At 35.1% G+C, this 27,346-nt stretch overlaps 1 protein-coding gene and 1 long non-coding RNA gene across 2 annotated transcripts in view; both read right to left on the bottom strand.

Moving 5' to 3' along the window:
• The window catches only part of LOC139821873 (uncharacterized), a 53,468-nt gene extending 33,880 nt beyond the window's left edge, over positions 1–19,588 (bottom strand). Inside the window, exons 1-2 of the mRNA XM_071793236.1 lie at positions 19,184–19,588; positions 5,583–5,854 (exon numbers count right to left, since the gene is read on the bottom strand). Coding sequence (XP_071649337.1) covers positions 5,583–5,854; positions 19,184–19,188 — 277 coding nt within the window. The 5' untranslated portion in view covers positions 19,189–19,588. The remainder of the gene's footprint in view (positions 1–5,582; positions 5,855–19,183) is intronic.
• Positions 19,589–21,169: 1,581 nt separating this feature from the next.
• On the bottom strand, positions 21,170–22,724 carry LOC139821936 (uncharacterized). Its single transcript, XR_011734391.1, has 4 exons — positions 21,927–22,724; positions 21,672–21,761; positions 21,513–21,584; positions 21,170–21,442 (listed from the first exon to the last, which is right to left on the bottom strand). It is a non-coding gene; the product is annotated as an uncharacterized lncRNA (long non-coding RNA).
• Positions 22,725–27,346: the final 4,622 nt, after the last annotated feature.

Raw genomic sequence — 27,346 nt, 5'->3', positions numbered from 1 at the left:
TCTAAAAAGTAAAGCCGTCGGCAATTCGCATTTGAGCGTCGTAATGTATATCGCTACAAGTTAAATTGCAAGATTATGTAATGTGGATGATAAGAAAATAAGATCAATACTTCATAGGATAACCGTAGTTTAATTTTAGATATCGTCAGGTGTAAGCTTTGGTTTTGTTAACCATTGTTTTTTTTTACTGAACCTTGTCCAATAACAGAATGGACCTTTCTGTTGTTTTTTCTGTGTTTTCTTTTGAAACTTAGAGCGAAACTAATTTCAAGGAATTTGCTTTCTTCGAGGATCGTAATCACTATTCAAGATAAATATCGTGGATAGTGTCATGGATCCGAGAGATGATGTTAGCGAAACAGTTAAACCGGATTAACCTCAAACATCGTAGAACAGGTAGGGTCTCTTGTTTTTGGAGAGGATTGCAAAACTGACAAGTCGTTTCTTTAACGCGCTCGAAAGAAGCCGGTGCTTCCTCTTGAAGGCTTCGGCAAGCGGTAGAAATACTTCATTACGATGAAAGCTTCTGCCGAGTCTCTTCTTCTCTCCGTCTCCTCCCTCCCCTCCGTTTTCTCGTGTGTTTATATACTCTCTACTCCTCTTTCGTTTTGCCCTCTTTGTGAACTTCTCTCTCGAGGGTGTTTGCATCGCATGCGTGCGTTTTTACAGTGCAATATCGGAGGTACTTTTAGAGGGAAAGATTGGGACTGAGATGGAATTCCATTACAATCTCTGTGGCAAAAGTGTCAAAATCTTGTTAGAAAGATATTAATATTTATTATTTTCACAATAATTTCTTATACATATCATTAATATCTTTATCAATAATCTATTTATTTTAATAACTTGTTATCAAAAATGTTATCGAAACTTGTTATCGAAAATTTAGTAGCGTATATTAAGTTTGTAAAATAATTTTATGAATTTTTTATTTAGTCTGAATTGTTTATATCATCTTTTTATCTTGACTTTTCTGTCTCAATCGGAATTGCTATTATCCTCAGAAGGATTGAACCATCAGCTCGAGTGGAGTCTCGAAGACGAAAGGGGCAAGGTTCGCACGACCAACTTGCACAACACGTTACAGCGAGCTCCAATAACTAAATTAGCTCTAAGCGTTTCCCGACAGGGCACTCACTTTAAAGAACCACTCTCTTCCTCTCTTGTACCACGATTACTCCCTTTAGGATCCACCCCCAAACATCCTCTGGATGTCGTGAAACGTGGTAAATTGCCGGCTCGAAAGATAAACGCGGATCGCCATTTACTAATTGATGCAATAAAATCGGGCGCTGTTTTATCGCATTTTCGGATCGGAATTATTTCAGCCGCTTGCGAAGTATTTATTTTGACGAGAAAAGTATTTGATTGGATTTCTCTTATTACACATACAAATCTTAATTTAAAAATCCCAATTTTTTTTTAATTTCAAGATTGAAACTTCAAAACTTTGAAGATTTGCAGTCGCAAGAACTTGCAAATTAAGAGATTATAAAATACTTCAAAGTTTCTCCAAAACATTTCAAAGTTATAAAAATTATTGCTTTCGAGAATTATTAGATTTTAATGCAAACACTGAAAAAAAATTGGGTATAACGAGAAGTAAATAGGGAAGGGCAAACCCTTCGAGTCACCGATTTTGCCGAATTTTTTCAAGAATGTAGTATACTCGTATAGAAGTAACAAATGCTATACGGAGACGATGCAAGCGTTTACCAGAAATCGCGGTGTGAATTTTAGCACTCTCCTTTAGTACTATTGCAGTAAGGCGTCGTTCAAGGATTAAGGCTCCTGGGTAGTCACCGCGGCCATATTGAATTTCTTGCTATCGAGGCGAGAAATTACTTTATTTTAGGTTGCGGTAAATTCCGAAATAAAAAGACATTTCAATAAAAAATCACTATAGATCGTTTCAGCACATTTCTAAAATTTAACGGATACTATTCTTTTCCCTCGACAATAAACAAACAGCCATAAAACGAAGCCTAAACATACGGAAAAACAAGCCTTTTGACGACTATCGAAAGGAGTGTAGAATATTCCTTCCGCTATATATTTCTTGCAAATCTTACCATACGCGTTAAATTTTACGAGTTTCACGAATACGTTAAACGTTATAGCACAAGTACAGAGCGAATAATAAAGAAATTTAACGCAACGCAAAATAGGTTGTCAACATGTCACAAAGGACAGAATTCTCCATTGGAGAGAGTTCTTATTTCTGCCACGACGGTACGTTGCTACCGTCAACGCAGAGTTCTCAGCTTAGGGACCAGGAGCCTTAGGCGTCAGACTACAAGTCCGAAGGTTGCGAGTTTGCGCCCCGTCGTCTTATTTTTATTTTTTAATAATTCTTATATTATTATAAAATATATACAACGTATTTATTATTATTATTATTGTTATTATTATTATTATTATTATTATTATTATTATTTTTATACAAAAAGATATATTTACTGTTATAATTTAAATACCCATATAGGATTTTATGACCGGCACAGTACTGGTAACCGTACCGAAACAATACTGGTGCAACCATGGATGATAACTCCGGTCCAATACTGGCAGACAGTACTGGCCCAGCCGTTGTCTACCTGTACTTCGCCAATATAGGATTTACTATCGGCTCAGTACTGCGCCAGTACTGGTTGCCAGATTTCAGACTGGTTGATAATTAATTAAGAAACGAGTTTTGTTATAAAATACAAGCGTTTTATATATATATATATATATATATATATATATATATATATATGTTTTGTTTATTTAATTATTATCAGTCTTCAAAAATAAGGTTACATTAACGTTGACATCAATCCAAAAGTGTGTCACATTTTATTATAAAAGTGTGGACTCCACGATACAATTGATATTAAGTTGTGCAGTTCCGTCATTTATACATCGTTCTTATAGCATCGTTGGTCGAATTTTAAATAGGAGAAACGGATCCTATCAAATGCCATCTATCGGAAGATTCGGACATTTGCATAGTCATTTGCTTGTGATGGTTCAGTACTGTCTGACAGAATATTGGCCGATGTGCGGGTGCCAACCATTGGCTAACCGTAGGGCTTTGTCACAACGCCTGCCTATCCTGTATAGGTAGGCAGTCAGTTATTTGCCACTGTTGGTCGAGTACTGGCTGACAGAACTCTGGCCGACAGTTGGCTGTCTTACGTTGGCCAAGCGTCGGCCTTCGTTGTAACGCCTGACTATTCAACAACCAGTAAATTGCCAATGATGGACCAGTATTGGCTGACAGATTCTTGGCCAATGGTTGAACGTTCTAGCTTCGGCCAAGCCTTGGCTACCTTGCCACGGGCTACGGGCAATTCCTACATGGGATACTGTGCATGAAATAATGAATGTTTTTCTAATAAAATATTGGCGAATTTTAAAATAACAGTTTTTAAGGCGCAGAAAATCTTTAGTATTCGAATATTTTTGTTTTATATAAAGAAAATAAGTAATACATATATTTATTGGTTTATTTATTGGTTACAAAATCAATAAACACCTATACAAATAGGTGTACAAAAAGATAATTATAATAAAATAACTGTAGTCATTTGTCATCTTGATCTGTAACATTTACACTCTTTAGGATGATATAAATCAACTTTTTGTACATCTATTTGTATAGGTGTTTATTGGTTTTGTAACCAATAAATAAACCAATAAATATATGTATTACTATATTTCATTGTTATTTCATTAAATATCAAAGGCTCAGACGATTAATCAATTGAGAGCATAGAGCCGCAATAAGATGTTAACGTTGAAAAACTTGTGGTTGTGATAAAATTCATCTACAGACGTTTCGGTCTGCTACTATACCATCTTCAGAATTGTTACTTTATTATATTAAAATATTTCCTTCGCTGTTTCTTGAAAATTCTTGTGGCTAGTCGGAGTATTCGCAGTTAAGAAATAAGATGACATTCTTCCGCATACCTTTAGGATCGGAAAAAAAGTGAAAGGTGACGCGCTCGCCCGTTAAATTCCGAATCGAGAATGAGCTCCGGAGCTTTTTGCCGCTCTGCTTGGGAATTTCGCGACAGTGGGCAAGGGAGGAAAGGGACAAAATTCGCTGCAACGAGGTGGATGTGTATCATCCAAAAATATGCTTGGCGGCGAAAGAGCGACGGGAAAGTGTCGCGTCGACAAAAAAAAAGAAAACGTGGAGGAAGAAGCATGGGAGAATAAGGATGGCTTGGGCAGGGGAAGGGAGTGAAAGCTGGGGAATGGAAAATAGAAAGGGGGTGGTACACCGAAGGTTTGAGCGTGCGCATCATTTTTACCGAGAAGGAGGAGAAAGAAGAGGAGAAAGAGAGAGGAGAAGGCGAAAGAAGAGGAGTAGGAGAAGGAGACGCTTCCCTTATTCGACGTCGCCGGGGAAACGAAAAATGGGGGATAGACGGTGCGAGGCAAGGAAGAAAATGACGGATAAAGGAGCTCGAGGGAGTTGCGGAAGGTCCTTTGTTGACTGGGGTATTTAACGGAAATACTAGACGGAATATCTCCGTCGACGCTAAATCACGCGGACGTGTGCGCGAAGTCGTTCATAAAGGAAGCGACGAGAAATAATATGTCGCGACAAAATGACAATCTCGATTGTGCAATGAATAATTCTCGCTGCGTTGAAAATTTTTTCTAAAATCGCGAATAAAATGTGTCTTTTAATTAGCAGTTGTCCTTAGTCGGAATTAAGTTTTCGGCAGCATGATATTGCATTCTGAGAAATTATGTTTGTCTTATATTAAAGAAAATTATCTTTCTATTTCTAGAATTTTGATAATTTACATACATATATATTTATCCATCTTACATTTTATATAAGACATTTGTATAACATACATTCACATAATGCGGGGAATACCTATCTTAATACAACTTTTTTTTAAATTAAAATCATATTTAATTTATTCATTTTACTCTAAAATAAAAAAAACGAGATGTAAAATAATTATCTATTTATTGTTATAACCAATTTACTAACTTGTCCGTATTTTTGTGTGCGTCCTGCAAGTTTGGAAGCGAAATGTCCAGAGTTTTGAGTCTATAAATTCTTATAGTTTTGAAAATTTATTATAGTAACCTTAGTTAGGCTTGACTTTCATTGTCTGGTCCGATTGATTTACAGCCTAGACCATAAATGATAACGGATTTTACTAATATTTTAGTGAAAATTATACTGTTTATTTTTAATCCTCAGATGTTTGTTTTAATGTTCTCGGACAGCGTCAGATTATTTAATTTATCTATTATTTAATTTATCCACTTCGTGAAAATGGCTCAAAGTAGGTAGGGCCGAAAAGAACGATTTATAACTTTATATTAAATTGTTAATTAAATGTTACATAACGTTAACTCATGCATAACTAACCGCGTTTGATTCTCGAAGTCCACTTTTTCCTTGTTACTTGTTAAGATGTATAAATCTCTTTTAAATTATCAAAATTTTAGAAATAAAAAGAATTCGGGGAAACCTCAAGGTTCAATCTTTTCAAGAAAGTGGTTTTTCGAAGTTTATGGTCATTCGTAGAAAGGAAACCAAGAAATTGAACATTTTCACTTACCGAGTCTCTTGGAAATTTCGCTATTGTGCATCTTCGGATTTTCTTGCGCAATCTTCCGTCGTTGTAATCGTGACCAAACCATGAAAGCGTTCATGGGCCGTTTGATGTGCTCCGCCTGCATCTTCTTGCCTGCCGAACCGAGTGCACTACCCCCCGCGAGGCCCGCTACTGCCATGTGACTAACACTACCCGGTGGAGATGTACCCGTCATCCCCTGAACGCTCATGCGGAGAGCTTCGGGGAAGGAGCCGTCGCACATATTGCCGCCGGCTCTGAAATCAAAGATATTTATCAATTAGGACTGCTATTATGTCGATCAATTTTAGGGTACATAGATCGAATTGAATTAATTAGACTGATCTATTGATCAGGAACTCTTATTAATTCAATCAACTTTGGAATACTTTGGGATCCTTGGGGAGATGAAATTGTCAGAGTAAAAAGTAAAGAATGATCGAATTTGTTTTTTTCTCTCTCTCTTTTTTTCTCTTTGACATTCTTATACAACATTTCAATAATCTTTCTGGTAATGTTTGAAATTTCTTTTGCAAAGCGAAATATTAGGAAGAATTAGCGAGCATTATTTCCATCGGATGTTAATTAATTAGTAGAATTCAAGTAATGTTTATTACTGTCTATGGTCAGCAATTTATTCACTTTTAACACATTTTAATATTCAACACACTAATTAAACACTTTTTAAACACACTGTTTTAAACATCTCGATTTTCGAAGAAATAATTTATGCACTTTGAAGCAAATCACGCACGAGAATATAACACATAAATCACTTATAATTATTAATACATATGTCTGATAATTTTATTATTGACAAGAGATTACTATCTCCAATAGTCGAGTAATACAAAAACGGAGACATATAGATGGGTTAAACGGAAAGTTTGTCCCATTTTTTGATTAAATTAAAAGACGATTTTTAAAATTTAGATGTAACTTTACTCATCAAAGAATTCACCGTTTTTTTTCGATAATCTTTAGTCATCTTTTGGGTAGCTTTATGATTCCATCCATATAGAATTTCTCAGTTTTCTGGGCAAAAAATTGTTCTATTTTAAGTGGTTTTTGCTTTCCGGGGAAGTGAAATTTCTTTGTTGTTAAAGCAGTTTTGCAGGGACCGAAATAAATGGTAATCGAAGCGTATAAAGTCTGGCGGGTGAGGTAGAATATCCCAGTCAAGCTGTATCAATTTCTACAGATCAAAAAGACAATGCGGTCTTGCGTTGTCATGGTGGAACACAATTATTTTACACCAAAAAGTAAGTGTTTGTTCCGCCAATAATATTTAATCAAAAGAATATATTTATATCGACAACAATTGGCAAAAGTACATAAAAACTTCACGACGTTTCAACCCAGGATTCGGGTCCTTATCCTACTTACAAGGATTTTACATGGATTATATCTACCTCTAAGGAGCTACTTTTGTTTTACCTAATGTAATGAGAGGGCCATGATTCCTTAATCTCCTGGAAATTAACAAAACTTTGCCTCGTGAGGACAGATGAAGACGCATATCTTGTTCATGTTTTATCATAGTTTCACACAGAGTCATTTAATGTTTTGCGAAAATGACAATTGATTACATGGCCGAACTGTTTCGCACATCAAGAGACACGGGTAGTGTCTCGCGCCAAGTACGCGTTTCATACACGCAATGCACTGACCCAAGCAGAACAGAAAGTCAAGATGTTGTCAAAATAACGACAAAATAGATTTATTTATTTAGTCGACCATACATGCCTTTTCAAGTCACAGCAAGTATTAGAAAATGCACAGAAAAGAACAAGGTTCACTGTAAGAAAAACAAAGACTAGCATATATATAAAAAAGGAAAATAAAAATCTCTTTTATTTATTTACTTTTTTAGACAATTCTATTTCAGTCATCAGAAACATCAGAAAACGTTGAATGGTATCGAAAATACGGCAGCGTTAAAAATAAAAAACTTTCCTGTGAATACGTGACGATGAAGCACCGAGCACTACTTTGTGTTTCATATTATAATGGTTCCACAGACATGTCGTGGAACCTTTATGAGACAGTTTTGACTCACAGTACTTGCATGCCGCCTCGCTATTGTCGGCTGATGGCATAAAATGTTGCCACACTTTATTTTCCTTCATCGCTGAAAGATTCAGATGTCTAACTTTTGCTGCGTGCTCAGTTTCTATCCAGAATACCGATTGAAATAGTATTAACTAAATTTCAAACTTTTGTATGGCTGTTACTGGCCTCCCTACACCAAGTGCTTGCTAATGGTCGTGCGCCTATGCAGCCTATACGACACTGCTTGTACTAGACGATCGACCAAGGTGAAATCAACAAATACTTAGCACAAATGATTTTAACTGGTTATCCGAATATCCGAATATCCGAATATCCGAATATCACGAATATTCGAATTTTAATCGCACCACTAGTTCAAACCCCAGAAAATAAAAAAGAGATACTTATTTACACAGAGAATGTCCTACGACGGCACCAAAATTAGCATTGCGTATCATGCTGGCGACTTAGAATATATAAACCGAAATATCACAATTTTCTTGAGCCACACAGCGACTCATGTTCACACGATGGGAGTCAGGAACGAACTGGCAGTTTCGTATATGTTAAACATTAACAAGGTTATCAGTACCCAACAGCAGAAAAACAAAACATTTATACGCTCTTTTTTCTGTAATCTTCGGTAATTTTCTTTAATTTTCTGCAAACAACTTCGGCATAGATTTGACGTGAATAGCACTCCTGTTAATTTTTTCGATCCACGGAGATACGACGTACTACCGTATATTAAAGGTCTTTGCGAAGATATACGTCTCACACTTAATAACGTTGGCCTCGATACTGCCCACACGGTTCTTAAAAAATTGGACGTCATTATTAAGAGGGGAAAGGACCGTCTCGATAAGAATAATTCTACGGAAGTGGTCTATAGAATAAATTGTGATAATTGCTGTGCATCATACATCGGATAAACAAAACGATACTTAAAAACGCGTGTTACTGAACATTTTAATGATATAAAGAAAGACGATAATAAGCACTCCGTTGTCAGCAAACATCACGTTTTCCACAGTCATGATTTCAAGTGGTCCAAGGTGGAAATATTGCATAGGGAAAAGAACAGAAAAAAGAGAGAAATCGCGGAAAGGTTTTTAATAAAAAAATGTGATTTTTGCCCAGTGCTCTGAATGTCAACGTGAAGAAATTCAAGCAAGCGCGGGTAAACGGCGGGAGTAACTATGACTCTCTTAAGGTAAATATTCAGATACGATTAATCTAAAAAAAGACATGGATAATTTAAACCCCATGTACGACAACGTCATACGACAATAACGAGCGTATAATTGTTTTGTTTTTTTGCTGTTGGGTACTTTGATAACCTTGTTAATGTTTAACATATACGAAACTGCCAGTTCGTTCCTGACTCCCATCGTGTGAACATGAGTCGCTGTGTGGCTCGAGAAAATTGTGATATTTTGGTTTTATATATTGTAACTCGCCAGCATGATACGCAATGCTAATTTTGGTGCCGTCGTGGGACATTCTCTGTGTAAATAAGTACTCTTTATTTTATTTTCTGGGGTTTGAACATTACTCTATTAGTTATTAATTTTCTAGCCTCTCATTTGTGATGTTTCTGTCAAAATCTCATAAGCACTAGACTGAGAATGTGTCGACGATGGTACTCGTTTCCTCATCAGGTATTTGAATTTTTGCTTCTTAAAATTTTCGCATTGACTTAAAGGAATTTCTTTTATACTTTTTGAAAATTTTAACTTTTAACTCTTAAATTATAAATTTTAATTATTGACTATATGTTATTTGACCTCACGCTGTATTTTTGCTTTGTTAGATCGCTTGATAAGGACCCGAATCCTGGGTTGAAACGTCGTGAAGCTTTATGTACTTCTGCTAATTGTTGTCGATATAAATATATTCTTTTAATAATTTTACAATTGGCCAATTTCTTCTGGTCGATTGCTGCTTTCAGTTAGTTCAATTGCGAGCAGTACACATTCAAATTAATCGTTTGATTCCTTGGTAAGAAGCTTGTAATACAAGATTCTCTTCCAATCCCACAGATGCAAAGCGTTACCTTCTTCGGATGAACTTTTGCTTTTGGAGTCATATAAATGCTTCCTCACCTTATCTGCTCCCGTACCTCTTTCGCACCATATTGTTGTAAACAATCCAATTTTCATCGCCATTGACGATTTGTTTCAAAAATGGATTATTTTCGTTTCGTTTGTACAGTGACTCGCATACGGAAATTCTTTCCATCAGTTTTTTTCCGAGAAATTATGCGGTACCTAAGCACCGAGACGACTTACGTACATATGCATATGTAAATGTTCCACAACAGTTATTCGTGATATTTTGAGAATATAATATCCGCAATCATACACACACTCGAGTTGTATAAGGCGGATTATTTTCAATTAATATCTTGATTTCATCGTTATTAATCTCGATCGGCTGTCCTGAGCGTAGTGCGTCGGATAAAAATTTCCGATTCGTTCATTTACTGCATTCTCTCCGTACACAGCACAAACTCTGTGACCTTAGCATCCCCATCACTAAAAAAAAGCTCGGGCATACACGACATAATAAAGTGTTAATTTTGTGCTAATTTATTGCTCTAGTTTTGAATTTTGTGTTCCTATCTATTCGCAGGAAATTATTAGCAAAAGTGGGGGTGCTGGCTTCACCTCGGGTGGTTAAGCTAGCACCTCGACTTTTGAAAAACACGTATAGAGTATTGTAAACAAAAAATTACTATATTAGAATTTTGTGCTGATTTTGCGCTCTTAAAATATCCCAATCCGGAATTTGGTGCTCATTGTTTAACTTAACCCTAGAACGGTACACTAGGTTAGCGTAATTTATAGCGATTTCAAAAGTCTCCCCACTTCTATACCGTACAGAGACGAGGGACCAGAAAAAGGTGAGCTCTCTGCTAACTTGCATCCATACTCGAACCAGTGTATTAAAGATTGTCGTGCAGCAAACATTAAGAGTTAGTTACACTGCGTTACACTAACCCAGTGAAGTGTTAATGTTATTAAACCAGTAAAATATAAATTTTTGGTTCAATTTTTACGCGTTTTTTCTTAAGTGTTTTATGTGAGTGACTTTCAAATAGTGAATTAAAGAATATTATTCAATTTTCCTTATAGAATAGTGCTAAAAAAGTGTCTTTGCGCATTCTTGAAAACAGCGTATTTTTTTTCTACTAAAAGGTTTGTAAGATGTTTGATTTTATTGTATTTTATTACATATCGTATTAAGTATTCAACGAATATTTGAGTAAAAGTAGTGTTTTTTTACAGAAACATCTCTAAAATGAGGAGATACGTTCTTGGTAGCGGCGCGCCTATGAGAGATGTGCAGAGCGTCCCGTTCTCGAGGATGCCTCGAACTCCGCATTGTAGTAAATGCGCCGTACCAAATAATTCATAAACTTGGAGTGCGCACTTGCCGAAAGGACCGTTAGGATTAACCGATTCGCCAATAGTTACGGGAAAAGAAGGCCCTATGTATACTTAAAGGGTACCCCACGGTAAGATAGGCAAAATGCCACTGTCAATGAAACGGAAAAATGACTTTGGATCTGTATAAGTACACTAAAAAAATAATTTTCTACGATTTTTCTGACTATCCATCCCCTCTCCTTTTCCTAGTGGCACCAAAAAACCGTTTTTTTCAAAAATTATTTTTTTCTCCGGTTTCTTCATGTTAAAAATTTTGAAAAAATTTGAGAATATAGTTTATAAAAACTACTTAGCACACAATTTTTTTTAGCTTTAGGCGCGTTGAATATCTAACCTAAAAAAATTAAATAAATATTTAAATCAATTTTTTTCTAATTTCTTTGATAGTTGCAGGTCTAATTACTCTAGAAAATTGTATTTTAGTGTTCTACATGTATTAGAATTTTTTCAGATTTTTCGGAATGGTGGGCCGTACTCAAAATTGCGAAAAACCCTATTTTTAGCCACTTTTGGGCCTTTTACGGTCCTCAAATGATTGATAGTGCCTTAACTGACTCTAAAATAAACATAATATATTACTTTTGGATATATGTTGTCAATATTTGATACATTCCGATACGTCTCATATGCTTTTGAGCATGAAATCAGTCATAACTCAACGAGAAAACCCTAATTTTTGTATAAAAATGCCTATTTTTCGTCGATTTCTGGATTTTTGGTTATTTTATCTAAGTTTTTTTTGCATATGATTGGTAAATGTGAATATAAATATAATAAAAAATTGTACCTCTTATACATATATTTCAAAGAAATCGTTCATTTATTCAAATATATACATTTTCATGAAAAAAAATTAATTTTTATGATTCCATGATCGTATTTTATAATGAAACTTTGAATTTTGGAATTAAAAAATGAAATAAACATTTTTTTCCTTGATTTTTCATCATAACCTTAATGTTACTTCATAATGTACAATAACGTAAATTTCAATTTTTGATATTTGTTAATGTCATTAGAAATTTATTATTTATCAATTTTTTACTTAACATTTCATATTTAATGTCAAATCACGCAAAAAATTTATTTTTTACAACACCACGGAAAGTTCGAAAAGTTACTAAAACTAAAAAATTACCTACATTTACCATTCAAAATAATTATACTTTTTGGAAGTAATTGAAAATGTGCATTAGTTCTTTTACAATCCCAGTTATCAACACTCATTTTAGAAAAAAAATATGATTAAATAAAAAAAACCGTAATTTTACTCAATTAAAAAAATTTTGTTTTAATATTTTGTAATTAGCTCCTGTGCACACAAAAGTTCTTTTTGCTTTCTAATATGGATATTCGAGTTTCTGAGATTCTAAATTATCGCTTTAAAAAAAATTGCCCTAAAATGTGCAATTGATCAAAAGTTATAGTAAAAAGAAAACGGCGGGTTATCTTAATTCATGTGTACCATCTACGTTACTTTTAGAAGTGTACCGTTCTAGGATTAAGGATTTATGTGTCACATCTCAAAGCATTACCAAAAATCTAAAATTTTCACAGATTGTTCTATTATTACGTCTAAGTATCTATGAAAAATTTCAGCACAATTCTCTTACTGGTTTAAAAGTTATTTAACTTTTTGTTTGCATTAATTTTTATCATATCTCGGGATTGGCTGTCTTATGTAATATAAATTTATTTATTTTATATTTTAAACGATATAAACCTAAGAAATCTGCAGTTTTCAAATTTTAATCACTTTTTGCTGCAGCGAAAAAATTATATTCTACATTTTAGAATAATCCAATAAACTACAGAGTATTTCCCACTAAAATAAGCGCCAAGGTGATATCCTAAAAGTGAAAGGATTTCCCTCTAATAGGTAGTATAATGAAATATTCTAATAAATATTCTAACAAATTAGAATATACCAGATACCTCTAATATGAGTAAGTAGCTTAGTAATAGAATATATTCTAATAATATAGTATATATCCTTTGAATGGATTAAAAAGGGCACTCTTCTAAGAGTTAAAATACAATAAAAAAAAAGGAATTACACAGAAATTAGGAATAAAGACTTTAATAAGATATGGATATTCCTTATCCTTATTTTATTTAAATCTTTATTCTTAATTCCTGTGTAGTTTCTTACTTCTTTCATTGTATTTAAGCTAAAAAGATGGAAAAAAAATACAAAATGCCAAAGTAGACAAGTGGAATATGCAACGTGTTAAAATAAAAGATACAAGATACAAGATACAAGATACAAGATATATGTCTAAAAGTTACATAAGTGTTCCCATCAGACCCCACATGAGCAATAGGTGGATAAAAAGATACAAGGTCTCTGTACTCAACCAGAAACCATTCCGCAATAGGCCTAATTTCATAGGAGTGCAAGTGTTCGTTGAAACTAACGGTGCGCAACCCTGACAAAAGAAAGTGAGGACGCTCTTGTACATTTTGTGACCTCACTATCCAACACAAGTTTCCAAAAAGAGGCAAGTTCTCTTCGTAATTAATAACAAGAATCATGTTAGATTTGTAGCAGGTTCCACAAATGACTACTTCTTTGACTGCAAGTGAATGTCTTTTTAAGAAGCATTAGGTTACGTATCACCACCGTATCACCATGCACGCACGTATACTACAGCGCGGACCGTGAGCAGTATACGAGCTTGCGTGAGCGCGAGTGTCATTTGTTAACCGATCACCGAAGTAGCATTTTAGAATATTTTCTTTGTTTCAGAAATTATTCTTAACAGGAGACTTTTAGAGGGGAATATTCTAAATTTTTTAGAATATTTGATTAGAGGAAAGCTTTAGAGGCTTTTGTTCTAAAATCAAGAATATGATTTTTTCGGTGTACAAATACCTTCAGTTTATGTATGCCTCGACACTGTAGTTTCCTGGGAGTCTGAAATAGTACTGAACATGGATGACTACTTTGGGGAAAAATATAGAAAATTTTAGAAGAATGGGAGGCAGTAGAAGAAGGGACAGACGGGATAGCTAGACGGGATAGGCGGAAAGAGCGGGATGTAAAAATACTGTTTTTTCTAATAGCCAATGTTACTGCACTAAACGCGTTCTATCTCTTTCCCACTTTAACTATATATCTATTTTATTTTAACACGCGGTCTTTACCTAGTCTAGCTGCAGGATACCTAGCTCAGCGGGACGCACTTTTCTTGTCGGTGCGTATTCAACTACAAAGACCTAATATTTATTTATTTATTGAAACAGTTCAACCTTTATTATAAATAATTTATAAGAAACATTTTTTTAAATAAATAAGACGAGAGTGGGCTCTCCTCGCGACACATAATTGCTTATTCGTTTGCTTTCCGATTCGTAAACAAATTAATCTTATCCTTTTCTTCGTATCAAAGCCATTAACCAATCTCGGTACGTTCCGCGCGCTCTCCAGTTCTTCATCCTCCACCCTAACCGTTACCCCTGCGGCAAAGGGTACGCCAAACGACTCACTTGCCTTCCTCTTCTTTTCCTTTCTCCCTCAATCTTCTTTCTTCCTCTTCTTCTCACTCCAAATCCTAATTTCTCGAACTAACACAATTATCGCACTGAATCTCCTTGAGTGTTCGTTAAAAAAAAACCTGTAGTGGTCGGGGGAGGATTCAGAAAAAGAGGGGGAGCGGTAGTTACGATTTTGTAGGGTCAGGCTCGCCCCCTTATACGGAGGAGAGGGGACAACGAGAGAGCGAGTGCCACCCTCGAGTGTCATTCAGGGCGGATTAATAGATACGTCGGTTAGTTGAAGTTGCAAGGGGTGGAACAACCACCCTGTCATCATCGTTCCGTGGTGTTTGGGGTGCTTTTTGAGAATACTCCCCCTTCTCTCTTTCTCTTTCTCTCTAAGAGAGAGCAAGAGAGTAACTCACTGAGATCGAGAAGATGCTGGAAGTAATAGCTGTTGACAACGACGGGGGAGAGATTAGGAAGTGCTAATTGAATGTTTAGGCGTGGGTCACTGAGAAAATCGGGGACATGCAGCAAGCCGCAATTTATTGCCTATTTCGACCAATATTATTTACTTCTCAAAGTTTTGCGTTTAACAATCTTGTGAACAATTAGAAGGTTATATTTCGCATTTCGTAATACACGCACAACAACCGCGATGAATAATATTAAATTCGATGCAATCGCGAAGTTTGATCCTACTTGAAATCGAGAAGCACTAAATGTTACGGATCACACATTTTGAATTATTTAAATTTTTAAAAACAAATTTACCGCGAAGAATCTTATGTATCATTTGCCGAAAAGTTTTTCTCAAATGATTTTTAATTAAGTCGTTAATTCCGCTATAATCAAAATGAATAAATGCTTCTCCAAATTTGATAAATTATTTAAAGCTCCAGTTTATGCAAATGAGATGATTCTCGATAAAGTTTCTAAAATTTCTGTACATCATGGGCTTTATGCTTTAAAATATGCTTTTGTCTATAAATAAAAGTATACAATGGTAACGAAATATAGATTGCAGATAGTCAAACAGTAAAGACTAGTAAAGAATTTCATCATTTTCATTAAACAATTAACAATATAGTTACCAAATCTAGAAAATACAGTACCGACGGAAAGTTTCGAGACAACGTGAAGGCGCACTTGTGCCTTCCATCCAATACGAGTGTGAATCAGTAAATGTCGTTATCATTACGCACAAAAGAACTTCGAAAAGGAGGGAACAGGGATCTCTTAACTTGTTATAACATTGCAGATTAGATACGGTTGCAATTAACAGTTAACCCAATCAACTAAGAAAGATATGATTATAGGGTTATCCCGATATTTTTCGTCGGTATTGCATCAGGGTTTTTGTGGTCCATGGCATTCACTGGTCAAATTAGGCACATACTACGGGAGGTCAAAGATATGGATAGAAAACGTCTTTCGTAAAAAAAATTGCAACACTTCTGGCCTATGTATAGAAACACAGAAACGCTTTTAAAAACTTTTTGGACTTGAAAGTCCCAGGATGAGTGCTCCAAAAACACGGTGTCCGCGCAGTATTAATTTTGATATTATTAATATTGATAAAAACAATGCAATTTTTGCATTTATTTTTACGATATTTTTATTTAACATAATTTTACTATTTATTTAACATAATTAACCCTTCGTGGTCACATTTATCTACAGTTTTATAATGATCACATTGAGGTCAAAACGATCCCAGCGACTTTAATCGGCTGCCATATTTACAATTTTTATTATTTTGACTTGAAAAAATTAACCTGAACCTTCTTGACTTGAAAAAATTAAACTGAACCTTCTTGAAATGTTGTAAAACCTGTTGCAATATTAATTTTATTGTTTATTTAATATTAACATATTGAAAAAAAATAGCAAAGTTAAAGTACATAAAAAGTGATTTTTTACTTTTTGTAATTTTTTAAATTATTGATATTTTTGGCTAAAAATGTATGACTGTACTCATGAGATGTGAAACTTTGGAAAAAAAAAGAAAATAGTACGGCAGTATACGTTCCAAAAAAAGTATTTATTTTGCAATATAAAGTGGGTACTTTTTGGAAAAAAAAAATGAACAAGCAATTCTCTTCGGGCCTAACGAACTGTTAGATAAGTAAGAAATGTCAGTTTTCGGTAAATGGCACAAAGCCCGTTTCGAAGCTTGGAGTTAGTGTAGCTCTGTTTTGAAAAATTTTTGGAGTATCATGCTGACCCCCAGTGACCACGAAGGGGTAACAATTAACAATAGGTGAGTTAAGGCTGCGAATTTGATGTTACAAATGCTTTAAAGCTTTCTTTTTGTTTTCTCCTTTCTTCGTTGAAAGAAAGAAGAAGAAGAAGAATGCTTCGGAGCACTTGTATATAGCATCAAATGCTACATGACTGCAGCCTTAGTTGGTAATATATTTTCACAACACCTCCACGAAAAGTTCGACTTTCCATGCCTGTAGAGAGGGGCGAAAGTAGCCAAATTCACGCCCGAGCTTACTTTCTTCCTTAGGGAGGAACCTAGAGAATTCCCTCTAGGGAATGTCAAACGTTTATTAAAATAAAAAATATTTTTTATGGACAACCGAGAATCATATTTTATTAGTGTTATAGATTATAGAATATAAGTCATAAGTAGAATGATAATTTTCTTTAAGATAACTATAAGTGTAAATATTAATGTGACTTATTGATATATAATCAATTTTTTTAAATTGAGACTTAACAGAAGATATTGTAATCCTTTTATACTATAATTTTTTAATTTGTCCACGTATTAGGTCATTTCAACTGGTTAATATAATATAATTTTAATAAAATTTGATGTTTGAAAACAATTTTTCAACAAATATTTTCTTTTCGACTTATAAAATATAGTCTATTTTCACACTTTATTATGTCATTATCAAAAATTGAATGGTTCTTCAAATTTAAGTAGGAAAATTCGTCGCATTACTCTTATGTGTGTGTCTCGGTATTAGCACTTTTACTTTAAAGAATTTTTATTCGATCTAACTGGCTAAGACAATACGACCATTGGTTTTGTTTCATAAATCGTCAAAACATTTGACTATTGACTGAAGAAGAATCCGTCAGTCTGTAATCATCAATTTTTAATGAGGATTTGTGGACGTGTTGTATTCACACTCATACTTATATTTTGCCAAAGCCGTAAGGACCCTCTATTCAGGCATTCTCGAGAAAATGACGATGAAATTTTTCTAATAACACTAAAGACTCTTGCATATACCAGACAACAGACAATAAGAACAGGGAATAGAAATAAAAAATCATGTATAAATGCAGAATAAACAGTGACTCAGGCAATATACATAGGGTTTCCGTTACGTTGAAAATTCTGTATCTATTGCCTGTTTTTTGGCATTGCGCAAAGACCTTAATACCTTTACGGAAGAACGGTTGTCGAGCTGGCGGCGTAGCGACGCAAGTTAAAATCTTATACTTTTAAATTGTTATTTAAATTTTTTATTTTGATTACTTTATTTTAAAAAAATACGTGTAATATTTTAATCATATACTGCATTTAATTTAATGTGTGGTCTTAGGTATTAATAAATTCCAGATTCAGACAAGATAAGAAAAAAAGTATATTATTTACACAATGAAGGACCCCGTACACATCTTATGGAAAATCTTTCTCTCGACTTTTCTCGAGAATTCCTGAATAGTGGGTCCTGCGGCTTTAGAAAAGTATAAGTATGAGTGTGAATACAATACACTTACAAAATCTCATTGAAATCGGTGATTACAGACTGCCGGGTTCTCCTTGTGAGATATGTGGTAATATTTATTGCAATAACAGATATTAAAGTGACTAAACAATAATAAGATACCGATTTCGACACCGACTCCGCAGCTATAAGTTGATATATAAGACTCAGATATAAATCTCTTTAATGAAGAGATCAATACGGATTTGTGATATTAACAATCTTGATATTATGAAGTGTTTGATCTGTTAAAGAAAACTTCGAAGTAGCAGAATGACGTCAAATGACGTATTAAAAATGTTTTAATGACGTCTCTAACATCAATAATAAGACATGTCATTAAAACATTTTTAGACGTCGTCCTGTTATTTGGGCTTCTAATGTCACGTAGGCTGTCAAGCCTTTAGGACTTGTGAGAGTCATATTGTGTGTTGTGTTCGTACACAGAGAGAACTTTTTCTTAAAATTTACCCTGAAATCATGGTTGTTGTGGGACAACATGTACCACCAAGAATTTTATGCGAGCTATTCTGATTAATATCTACCATGATAAAAAATATTAATATTTATTACATTAAAATATAAAATATGTTTGATTAATTTTACTAAAATATATCTAGCAAATTTCAATAATTTTTTAAAATTTACCAATCTGCTTGGTAATTTTTGTCACGTTATTTGTAAAATGTCTTTTGTATATTTTAAAAATTCCTTGGTTGCCAAGTTGTCCCAAGTTTGTAGTGAATTTAAGGGTAAAATATAACAACAAATTCTCTCCGTGTATTGTGTAGATTTTATTTTTCAGACTTCTCGAATACACGCAATCCCAAGTAAGCGCGCTTTTTTGTGCTTCCGCGTTTAGACTCACCTCATAAAGTGGCCGGCGGACCGTTGCAACTCCAGCTCAATTTTGCTGCCGTGGTTGAGACTTTCGTCTCACAGTGTTCAATAACAATCACTAGGGGGACTAGAGGACAATATTAAACGGTCGGTCACTGCACTGCTCAATCCGTCATGCACATAATTTGAGGGTCCCCGTTTCACTGTCACGTCACTCCAGGTCCTAGTCCTCCTGTCAGTCCCCTCATACGTTATAGCGCAACGTTGCGCCGGCACTGAAGCCCATATCTATTAGCGCTCAGAAGATCACGCGACGCGTTTCGATATCTGAGCCGATCTCAATCTTCGAGCGAACGAAAATCGCGAACGAACGTGTGGCGAAGAGACGGAGAACTGCGCGCTCGGTCTCGCTCCGCGGACGATGGCATCGGAGTGTCGTCGGCCGGGAAGCCGGGAACGCGAGCAGCTCGCGGTTCGTAGCGCAACTCTCCCCTCTTCCGAACGCGCGGACGTGGGGTGGCAACCGCTGCTAACCAACCAATCGTTTTATCGAGGGGGCGGTTCGCGCTAGCAGTTTATCTTCTGATTGGCCTCAGTAGCGAAATTGTCAGTATTAAGAAGTATAGGTCGTACTCCTCTATATACGTTCTACCTCTATATCAGTCCTACCTCTGTGTATACGGTCTTGTCTCTCTTCCTCAATACCTACTCTTCGTTTCACCTTCTCTTCGATTCTCTTTTTCACTTCGCGATTATAAGCAACACTTTTCTTTCGATAGAGAACAGTGTTATTTAACAATAATTATTTAAATGTATCAAAATGATTTTCTAACTTCTTCTATTATAATGCTATTGTTGACATTATCTCACAAAGGTTAGTAATTTTTTATAATTTAATAGGCGTAAACATAGTTATTCAGCTAAAGGTTGCCTTTGTCTGTCTCTCGAAGGACTTCTTTGTTATAATTATTCACGTCTGGGTCGAATTATGCGTTTTTGAAAAGTTGATGACAGGAACATGGATCGATGACTAAAAAGACTTCTATGACTATTCTAAAATCATTCTCTTACTTAATTTATTGCAGACAAACCCAGTCCATGAAGAGTGGGTAGCAAGGAGAATCATGTAGGTGGGGATGAGCAAAATAGTGAACGCTAGTATCAGACTTGGATTCGAACGCTGCTAAGAATGGAAATAAGAAAGCGACTTCTCTTCGATATCAACCGCTCTATAACCGCGCTTTCCTTCCCTGTATACAGTGTATACTTTCCTGCTTTTGTACAATTCTCTTCCTTTTTCTCTTTCTCTCTCTTGCTTCTTCTCCCTCGCTTCCTCTTTCGTCAATTCTGTATTTGCAATTTATTCTCTGGTAGGACATTGTATTCGATTCGCAACGCAACAAAATCGTAGCTCTCTCTCTCTCTCTCTCTCTCTCTCTCTCTCTCTTTCTCACTCGTTATTTTTTTTATGGGGTTCCGCAAAGGAAATTTTCATGACAAGGGTACTAAAGTTTTTCTCAGAAAGTTAACCCTTTGCACTTAATAACGATGTCCTTCGGTTTCGGTCATATAATCAGAATGGAAAAGAGTTAAGCTGCGACCTATGTTACAATTGTTTCGTTCTGAAGATTTAACTGTTTTAAAAAGAGGGGCTGTGTCGATGGACTTTAAATAGTTTTCAAGCATCTTTTCTATTCTTAACTTGGGAAACATAATCATTATTGCAACATATTGTATAAGTAACTCTCTAAAAGAGAATCAGTGTATTTTTACTGAGAAACAGTAAATAGTCACTGATTGAAGCAGTTATAAGTATACCACTGAGAATCAGTGACATTTCACTGAAAGAATTAGTTATTATTGACTGTTTCAATCAGTAATATTGGACTACTAGAAACAGCGACTTAAAACAGCAAAATCAGTAATGTGAACTGATTAAATCAGTAATATTGACTATTTCAATCAGTAATATTATACTACTAAAACAGTGACTTTGAGCAGCAAAATCAGTAATGTGAACTGATTAAATCAGTAATATGGACTGTTTTACTCAGTAATATTGGACTACTGGAAACAGTGACTTTGAACAGCAAAATCAGTAATGCAAGCTGATTAAATCAGTAAATGTCCCAGCAAACAGTAACAAAAAGTAATAACCTTAATACATGTTATAATTTTTTATTCAACAATGTAATTGTTACGTACAAAATGTTTACAGAATGAAGTCAATTAAAAATTAAACATTCCTTAGTAGCTTACGAGCTTGTGCCTCTATGTTTGTTCCTTCCTAAAAAACGATTTTTCTGTGTGTTAGCAAGTATTAATATATAACTTTTAAATGCACTAACCAAACTTACAGGCCATATCTGTATTAACGAAGAATTTGGAAAAATAGGAGGATCATCATGTTGTCCCTTATCAATGTTCTTCTGAAATTAAATATCCAAATATTTGAATCGTGTTTTAACAATCAATTTATACTAAGAAATTATAAGAATAAGAAATAAAAGACTTACTCCTTTTGATAAGTTTCCAACGATAACCGAGATTAATAATCTTATTCTGTTTGCTGTTCAGTTCTCTGGTTCAATACGCCGTGGTTTATGCTGAAAATGAAAAGGGAGAAACAGTCTCTAGTTTATCGCGCTTTACTATGGGCCCGTAGGGCCTCCATCTTTGCCCCGTTGGCAAACTATAACCTCGCCCCGTTGGGCCACCGTACTCGTCAGTACCCGCGGTAAATGAACGGCTCAAGAAGCTTTCGTACTTACTTTTAACCTCACCTTTTTCGCAAGCACGCTTAGCTCAGTACCGCAGTTTCTCTCATTCTTTGTAATGTACATACACTTAGCACCGCTTCGTCCTTCGTCACGTATACTTCGTTCTCGTCTTCTGTTTTACACATCACTGAGATCACAATCCTGTTCCGCTTCCTCGCACCATCAATCAGTATTACCAACAGATAACTGATTTTACAGTGACATCTTACTTTCACTGACCATAATCAGTGAAATATAAGATAAAGAAACAAAAAGTAAACATTCTACTGAAGTTCAGTGAAATACTCACTGATTCTCAGTGGAATCCTATTTTACTGTTTCAATTAGTGATATTTTCACTGATTCTACTTTAGAGAGAAGAGAAATAAAAGAAGGAGATTTTAAAATTAATTTTTATTTAAGATTTAGTTACAAGGATTAATATAATGATTAAATATCAATTCGCAGGTCCGAGCTTCAAAAATTTTAAATTTGTAAAGACAAATTTTTAGGGCATTAAGATTTCAAATTTTACGCCAAATTTTTTATTAAAAAAAAAAAAAAAAAAAAAAACATTTTTAATCTTAAAAATACAGAGATGTAATTTGCTGAATATTACCGGCAAAGATTATGATCCAATTTCTATTTATTTAAATTTTATTAAATTTTGAATATCATATATTAACATGCAAAAGGGTTTTATTTACATTATTTACTTTGTGCCAATGCACCGTCTGTGATTTGTTATCTTTAAGAATATAAAGAGTGCAATTTCGAATTGGTCGTCCTGCGAAATGGCAAAGGCATAATAACGGCGTTATGTGAAGTGGCGTCGATTGCGAGTATATTTATGGAGCAATATTTTTCATGTGGACACTCGATTCCATCCTTTATGGCCTATTGATCGTCTCTTGTTTATTCCCAAGTGCCAATAAGGGCACTTCGTCGAAGGGGATGATCGGGTTTGGATATCGTCTCGTCACTAATGTGGTCGATTTGCCAGCTCCACGCTTTTTTTCCGTCTTCTTCGTCGGAAGAGTACACGAATCTGATTGATAACACTAATAACAATTTGTTCTTACGATGTATGCTATGTAATCAAAAATTGAATTAATGTTTACAAGTTCAATATTTTAATGTCAGTTCGTATTGGTTCGTCTCTATTATATTTTCTATATAGGGTAACTCGGGGGAATATGCCAGTGTGGGAAATATGCCACCCATTAGGTTTAACTACGGTTAAAAACGCTATTGTAAATACCATAAAATTGTTCATAGTTCTGTATCTGATGTTTCGCATAAGTTTTGTTTATTTCCTGACAGTGTATTATAGTTTTTATTTTAATAATATTATTGAAATTCAAAGAAAGTAATAAAAACACATTTTTTACACGTTTTAAAACACACGTTTTAAACAATAATGCCTCGAATGTATACGAGAAAGACTAAAAAGAAAAAAAATGTAGTTGAAAAAAGTGTAGCTGACAGTTATGAAATTTAAAGTTATAAAATTTACAGTTTTAAGATTCAAGCTTTAAAATTTGTAAGAGGTTTAAGGTTTTGAAGTTTTTAAGATTTATTTTTTATTTTAATTTTAATTGTTGAAACCAATATTACAATAATTTTAATATTACAATTTAATTTTAAAATTTTATTTTTTATGTTAAAAACTATTTGTACTGATTTATTTTAAAGATTATTTGTACTGTTTTTATCAATAAAGTAACTTTTGAAGTTAAATTACTACATGTTTGTATGTAGTATATTAATTTATACTGTGGCATATATTACCCATAATATGGTTGGGTAATATGCTATTTTGCAACACTTTTATATTTCTTTTTTTTTTAATAATAAGCAATCAAAATATTATATTAAAATCATATACAAATGACAGATAAAAGAAAGAAAAAGGAGACTAGTATGCAAAGATACTTCAAAGAGAAAGAAAAATAGAAAAAGAATCAAATTTTTGTTAAGTGTGGCGTATTCCCCCGAGTTACCCTACGCCTAATCCCTTTTTAGAACGTTTATGATTGAAACATAATACAGTTGTTGTAATCACCTGTATAATTTCAATTTTTGGACTAACGTTGTTTTTGATTAACTTAATTAATATAATGTGCAAGATTATATTATGTTACTTTTTAACGCCGGAATACTTCGCCTCGAGGCGTCGCCTCTAAACTAATTAACCGAAAGTGTCGCCCGAAGTCCAGAAGGACACGAAGGGCGCGCGAGCTGTTTATCCCGTAGGAGATTTATTCCCTCGGTGCGAGTAGGACACGCGCGTGCTACGTACCTACCCCGGCCGCGCGCATTGTCGCACGCGTCGCCGAACACGCAGCGTATGAATATCTAATGCACCCCGTCCACAATTAAATTCGGACAATATGTTTTGTTTCGGGAAGGGCCGAGGCGCGCCACCCTCGAGGCCGTTTGGAGGGTCCCCGACGCTCGACGGGGGCAGAGGGTTCTTCACCCCAACTGAGATTTACACTCGGGGCGAATCCTCCGCTGAATAACACCCCGAGTGTAAATCTCGGGCTGCGCGAGAAGGATACGCCGTGACAGGCGATAATTTCTCCCGATTAGAATGACGCCTGCGGTTCCCCGAGAACAAATCCCTGTCGGTATTTTTATTCGAGTGAAAGTGATAACGCGTAATGAAATATTTGCCGAAAAGATAAGAAGAAACAGACTGGATCGTCAGACAATTGAATCATCGGATCATTGAAAAAAGAAATTGATGTTATCTTAACATTCTTTAAAAATAACTCATTTATCCATGAATATTAGAGGAGCGGGCTAAATAAAAGCCAGTTACGCGGTAATCACGCGGTGCGTGATAGTTTCTTTATTGTAGAATAATTCGTTTATACGTTTCGGTCAAAATTTCGAATCATCAAAACTAGAAAGAGGCTCGTCATGATAGTTCCTTATATTTTTCATTGTGCGGGGGCCTTTAGATCAAAAAGTTCAATTTATCTTTTGCATGATTCGACGGACAATAGCAACCAAACATAATAGAACAGACGAACGACTGTATGTCGCGACAAAGTCGATGGTCTATTCTACAGGTTGACTTCTAAAAATTTTTCAAATAAAGGTTTTTATAAAACCTTTTTGTTTAGTAAAATAAATCATTTTTTTTAAAAACGTGCACTATAAAAATGGGCGTTCCGGAGAACAATCGTTTATTTTAGTAATAATTGAATGTGACTCTTACTTTTAGAACTAACAAAGCTATCACGTAGTGTTGACAAGATGACAAATCAGCAGAGTTGAAGGTCCCGGGTATTTTCGGGTAACATTAGTGCTGGTCTATAACCTTGCTTTAAGGTCGATTCAGACATAATTGTGCCGTACCCGTACCGTATCCGTATCGTGCACGGACAAAACAATTAGATAAACTGATTTCTGATTTAAATAAGTCATAGTTATAATATACTTAATCCAACCGTAGCTTCTAAGAACTATCTGTTTTTTATTAAAACCCTATAGTTGTATTTGTTTCGTGACTACAGCGAATTCCATGAAATTTATTTGGCACATCGCGTTTGTTTAAGCACGTACAGACTCAGTCTTTCTTGTTGCTTTCTTGTTGCCGCTTCTTTTAACGAAACTAGCAGGGGATTATATTATTCGTCATTTTATACGTCGTATGCATTGTTAGCTATAATTTTTCGTGCCGTAAAATCCATACAAATGATAATAAAGTCAACAAAGTGTAGCTGTTGTCGAAAAAAGCTGTTCAACTGAACAAGCCTAATCTCCCAGTTCGACTTTTGTCAGACTTAAGCTAAATATGTCAGACTTAAAGTTAAATATGTCAGTTAATCCAATTTCTTATATTTAAGAAATTAAATATTTTATATCTATAAAATTGTAATAATACATTATTTATGGTCGTATGTCAATTTTTAAATCGTAACACTTTATGTTTTTGGGTCTTTGAAAATCGTAAATCTTGATACGCTTTACATTAGAATCTTAATACATTATATCTTTAAGAATAAATCTATTTTCATATTTTGATAATTTGATATACACTTTGAGTCATGCTATATTCTGTAATTTCAAATCAAGGCGGTTTTATTTCCTTCAATTTTGAGGGTAAAGCTTTTCTAATTCCTTTTCATTACGTCGTCGCTTATTTGAGAAAACTGTTTCAATTTAACAATCTGCGTATTTATGCGTATTCACGCGTGGCGGCTCGGCGCAGTGTGCAAACTGATGCCATTGTTGCTGCAGCTTTATGAGCGATGCAGCGAGCCGTGCATCAGTTCGTGGCCTACAGGTGTTCACGATTTGTGTCCTGATTGAGCCGGCCGCAAATAATTAATAATGGTGGAGCGACAAATCCCGAAACTGGCGGCGTGTAGCTACCGCGATGGAACAAAACTGAACAGGGATCAAAGAGGAGCAGTGGGGGACTAATGCCCGGCTAATGCTCGTGGTAAGCCCTTTAAAAGCGTCCTAGGGATGGGGGCAGAATCCGTCCTACCGCCTACTTACATGCGAATTTGCACCTACAGAAGGGTCCTGCTCTGTATGATTATTCGTTAAATTGCACCGAGATCGTCCCGCGGCCAAACAAGGATCCTTGGTCATCATAAAGCGAATCGCTGCAATGGAAGAAAGTGGCGCCTTTGTTCGCGTATTCAATAAAAAGTGATTTAATTGATCATTAGGCGAAAAAGAAACATTCCGTTCAATCGTGGAGCGTATTTGGGCGAGTTTAAAAATACAAGTCAATTAAAAAATAATCACGAAAGATATCTATGTAAGAAGATGCCGTGTTAGGTGTAACGGTCAAACATATGCATATCTTATATCTAAAATCGTCTGAATTCAAGAGTGATGGGTGACTACAAAAAATTGTAGGGATGAATAAGCGTCTGAATGGACGAGAGAGATCGGGTATTCTGTAAAAGAGGCTTCCGGCGGAAATAGGCTTAATTTCACGGAGGAATTGAAATGGACCCTTGCCGGACGGCATAGGGACACGCGCGTCTAGGGTATACATACGTATATCGGTGACTGATAGCCGTCGCCGATAAGGTAAGGAACGAGGGGATCCTGATCCCGTGCGAGTCCTGAATTCGGCTTATCCGGGATTTCTTTCTCGATTCGCGCGTGTCTGCTCGTCAAGAATGCGCCGACGATACACCTGCGAGGATAATGCCTCCTTTAATACGCAGTTGTGCGTAAGACATCTAATGTAACCGACAGGATGTTTTAAGAAAGAAAAAAAAGGGCGATTTTTTGTTTATCGCCACAATACCGCCCGAAAAGAAGCATGTTGGAGCTTCTACAGACTTCCGAAAATTTTGAGAGAAAGTTTTCAAAACTTGCAGTGAAACAGTTGATATTAAAGATTCTGAGAAATTTTCCATAGGAATTCCTACGAGGTTTTTCTTCAGACTATA

This window comes from Temnothorax longispinosus, chromosome 11 (genome assembly GCF_030848805.1).
Source record: "Temnothorax longispinosus isolate EJ_2023e chromosome 11, Tlon_JGU_v1, whole genome shotgun sequence".
In the NCBI taxonomy this organism is placed as follows: domain Eukaryota; kingdom Metazoa; phylum Arthropoda; class Insecta; order Hymenoptera; family Formicidae; genus Temnothorax; species Temnothorax longispinosus.
Note: the sequence above shows the minus strand (reverse complement) of the source record. Positions and strands in the feature narration are given on the sequence as shown.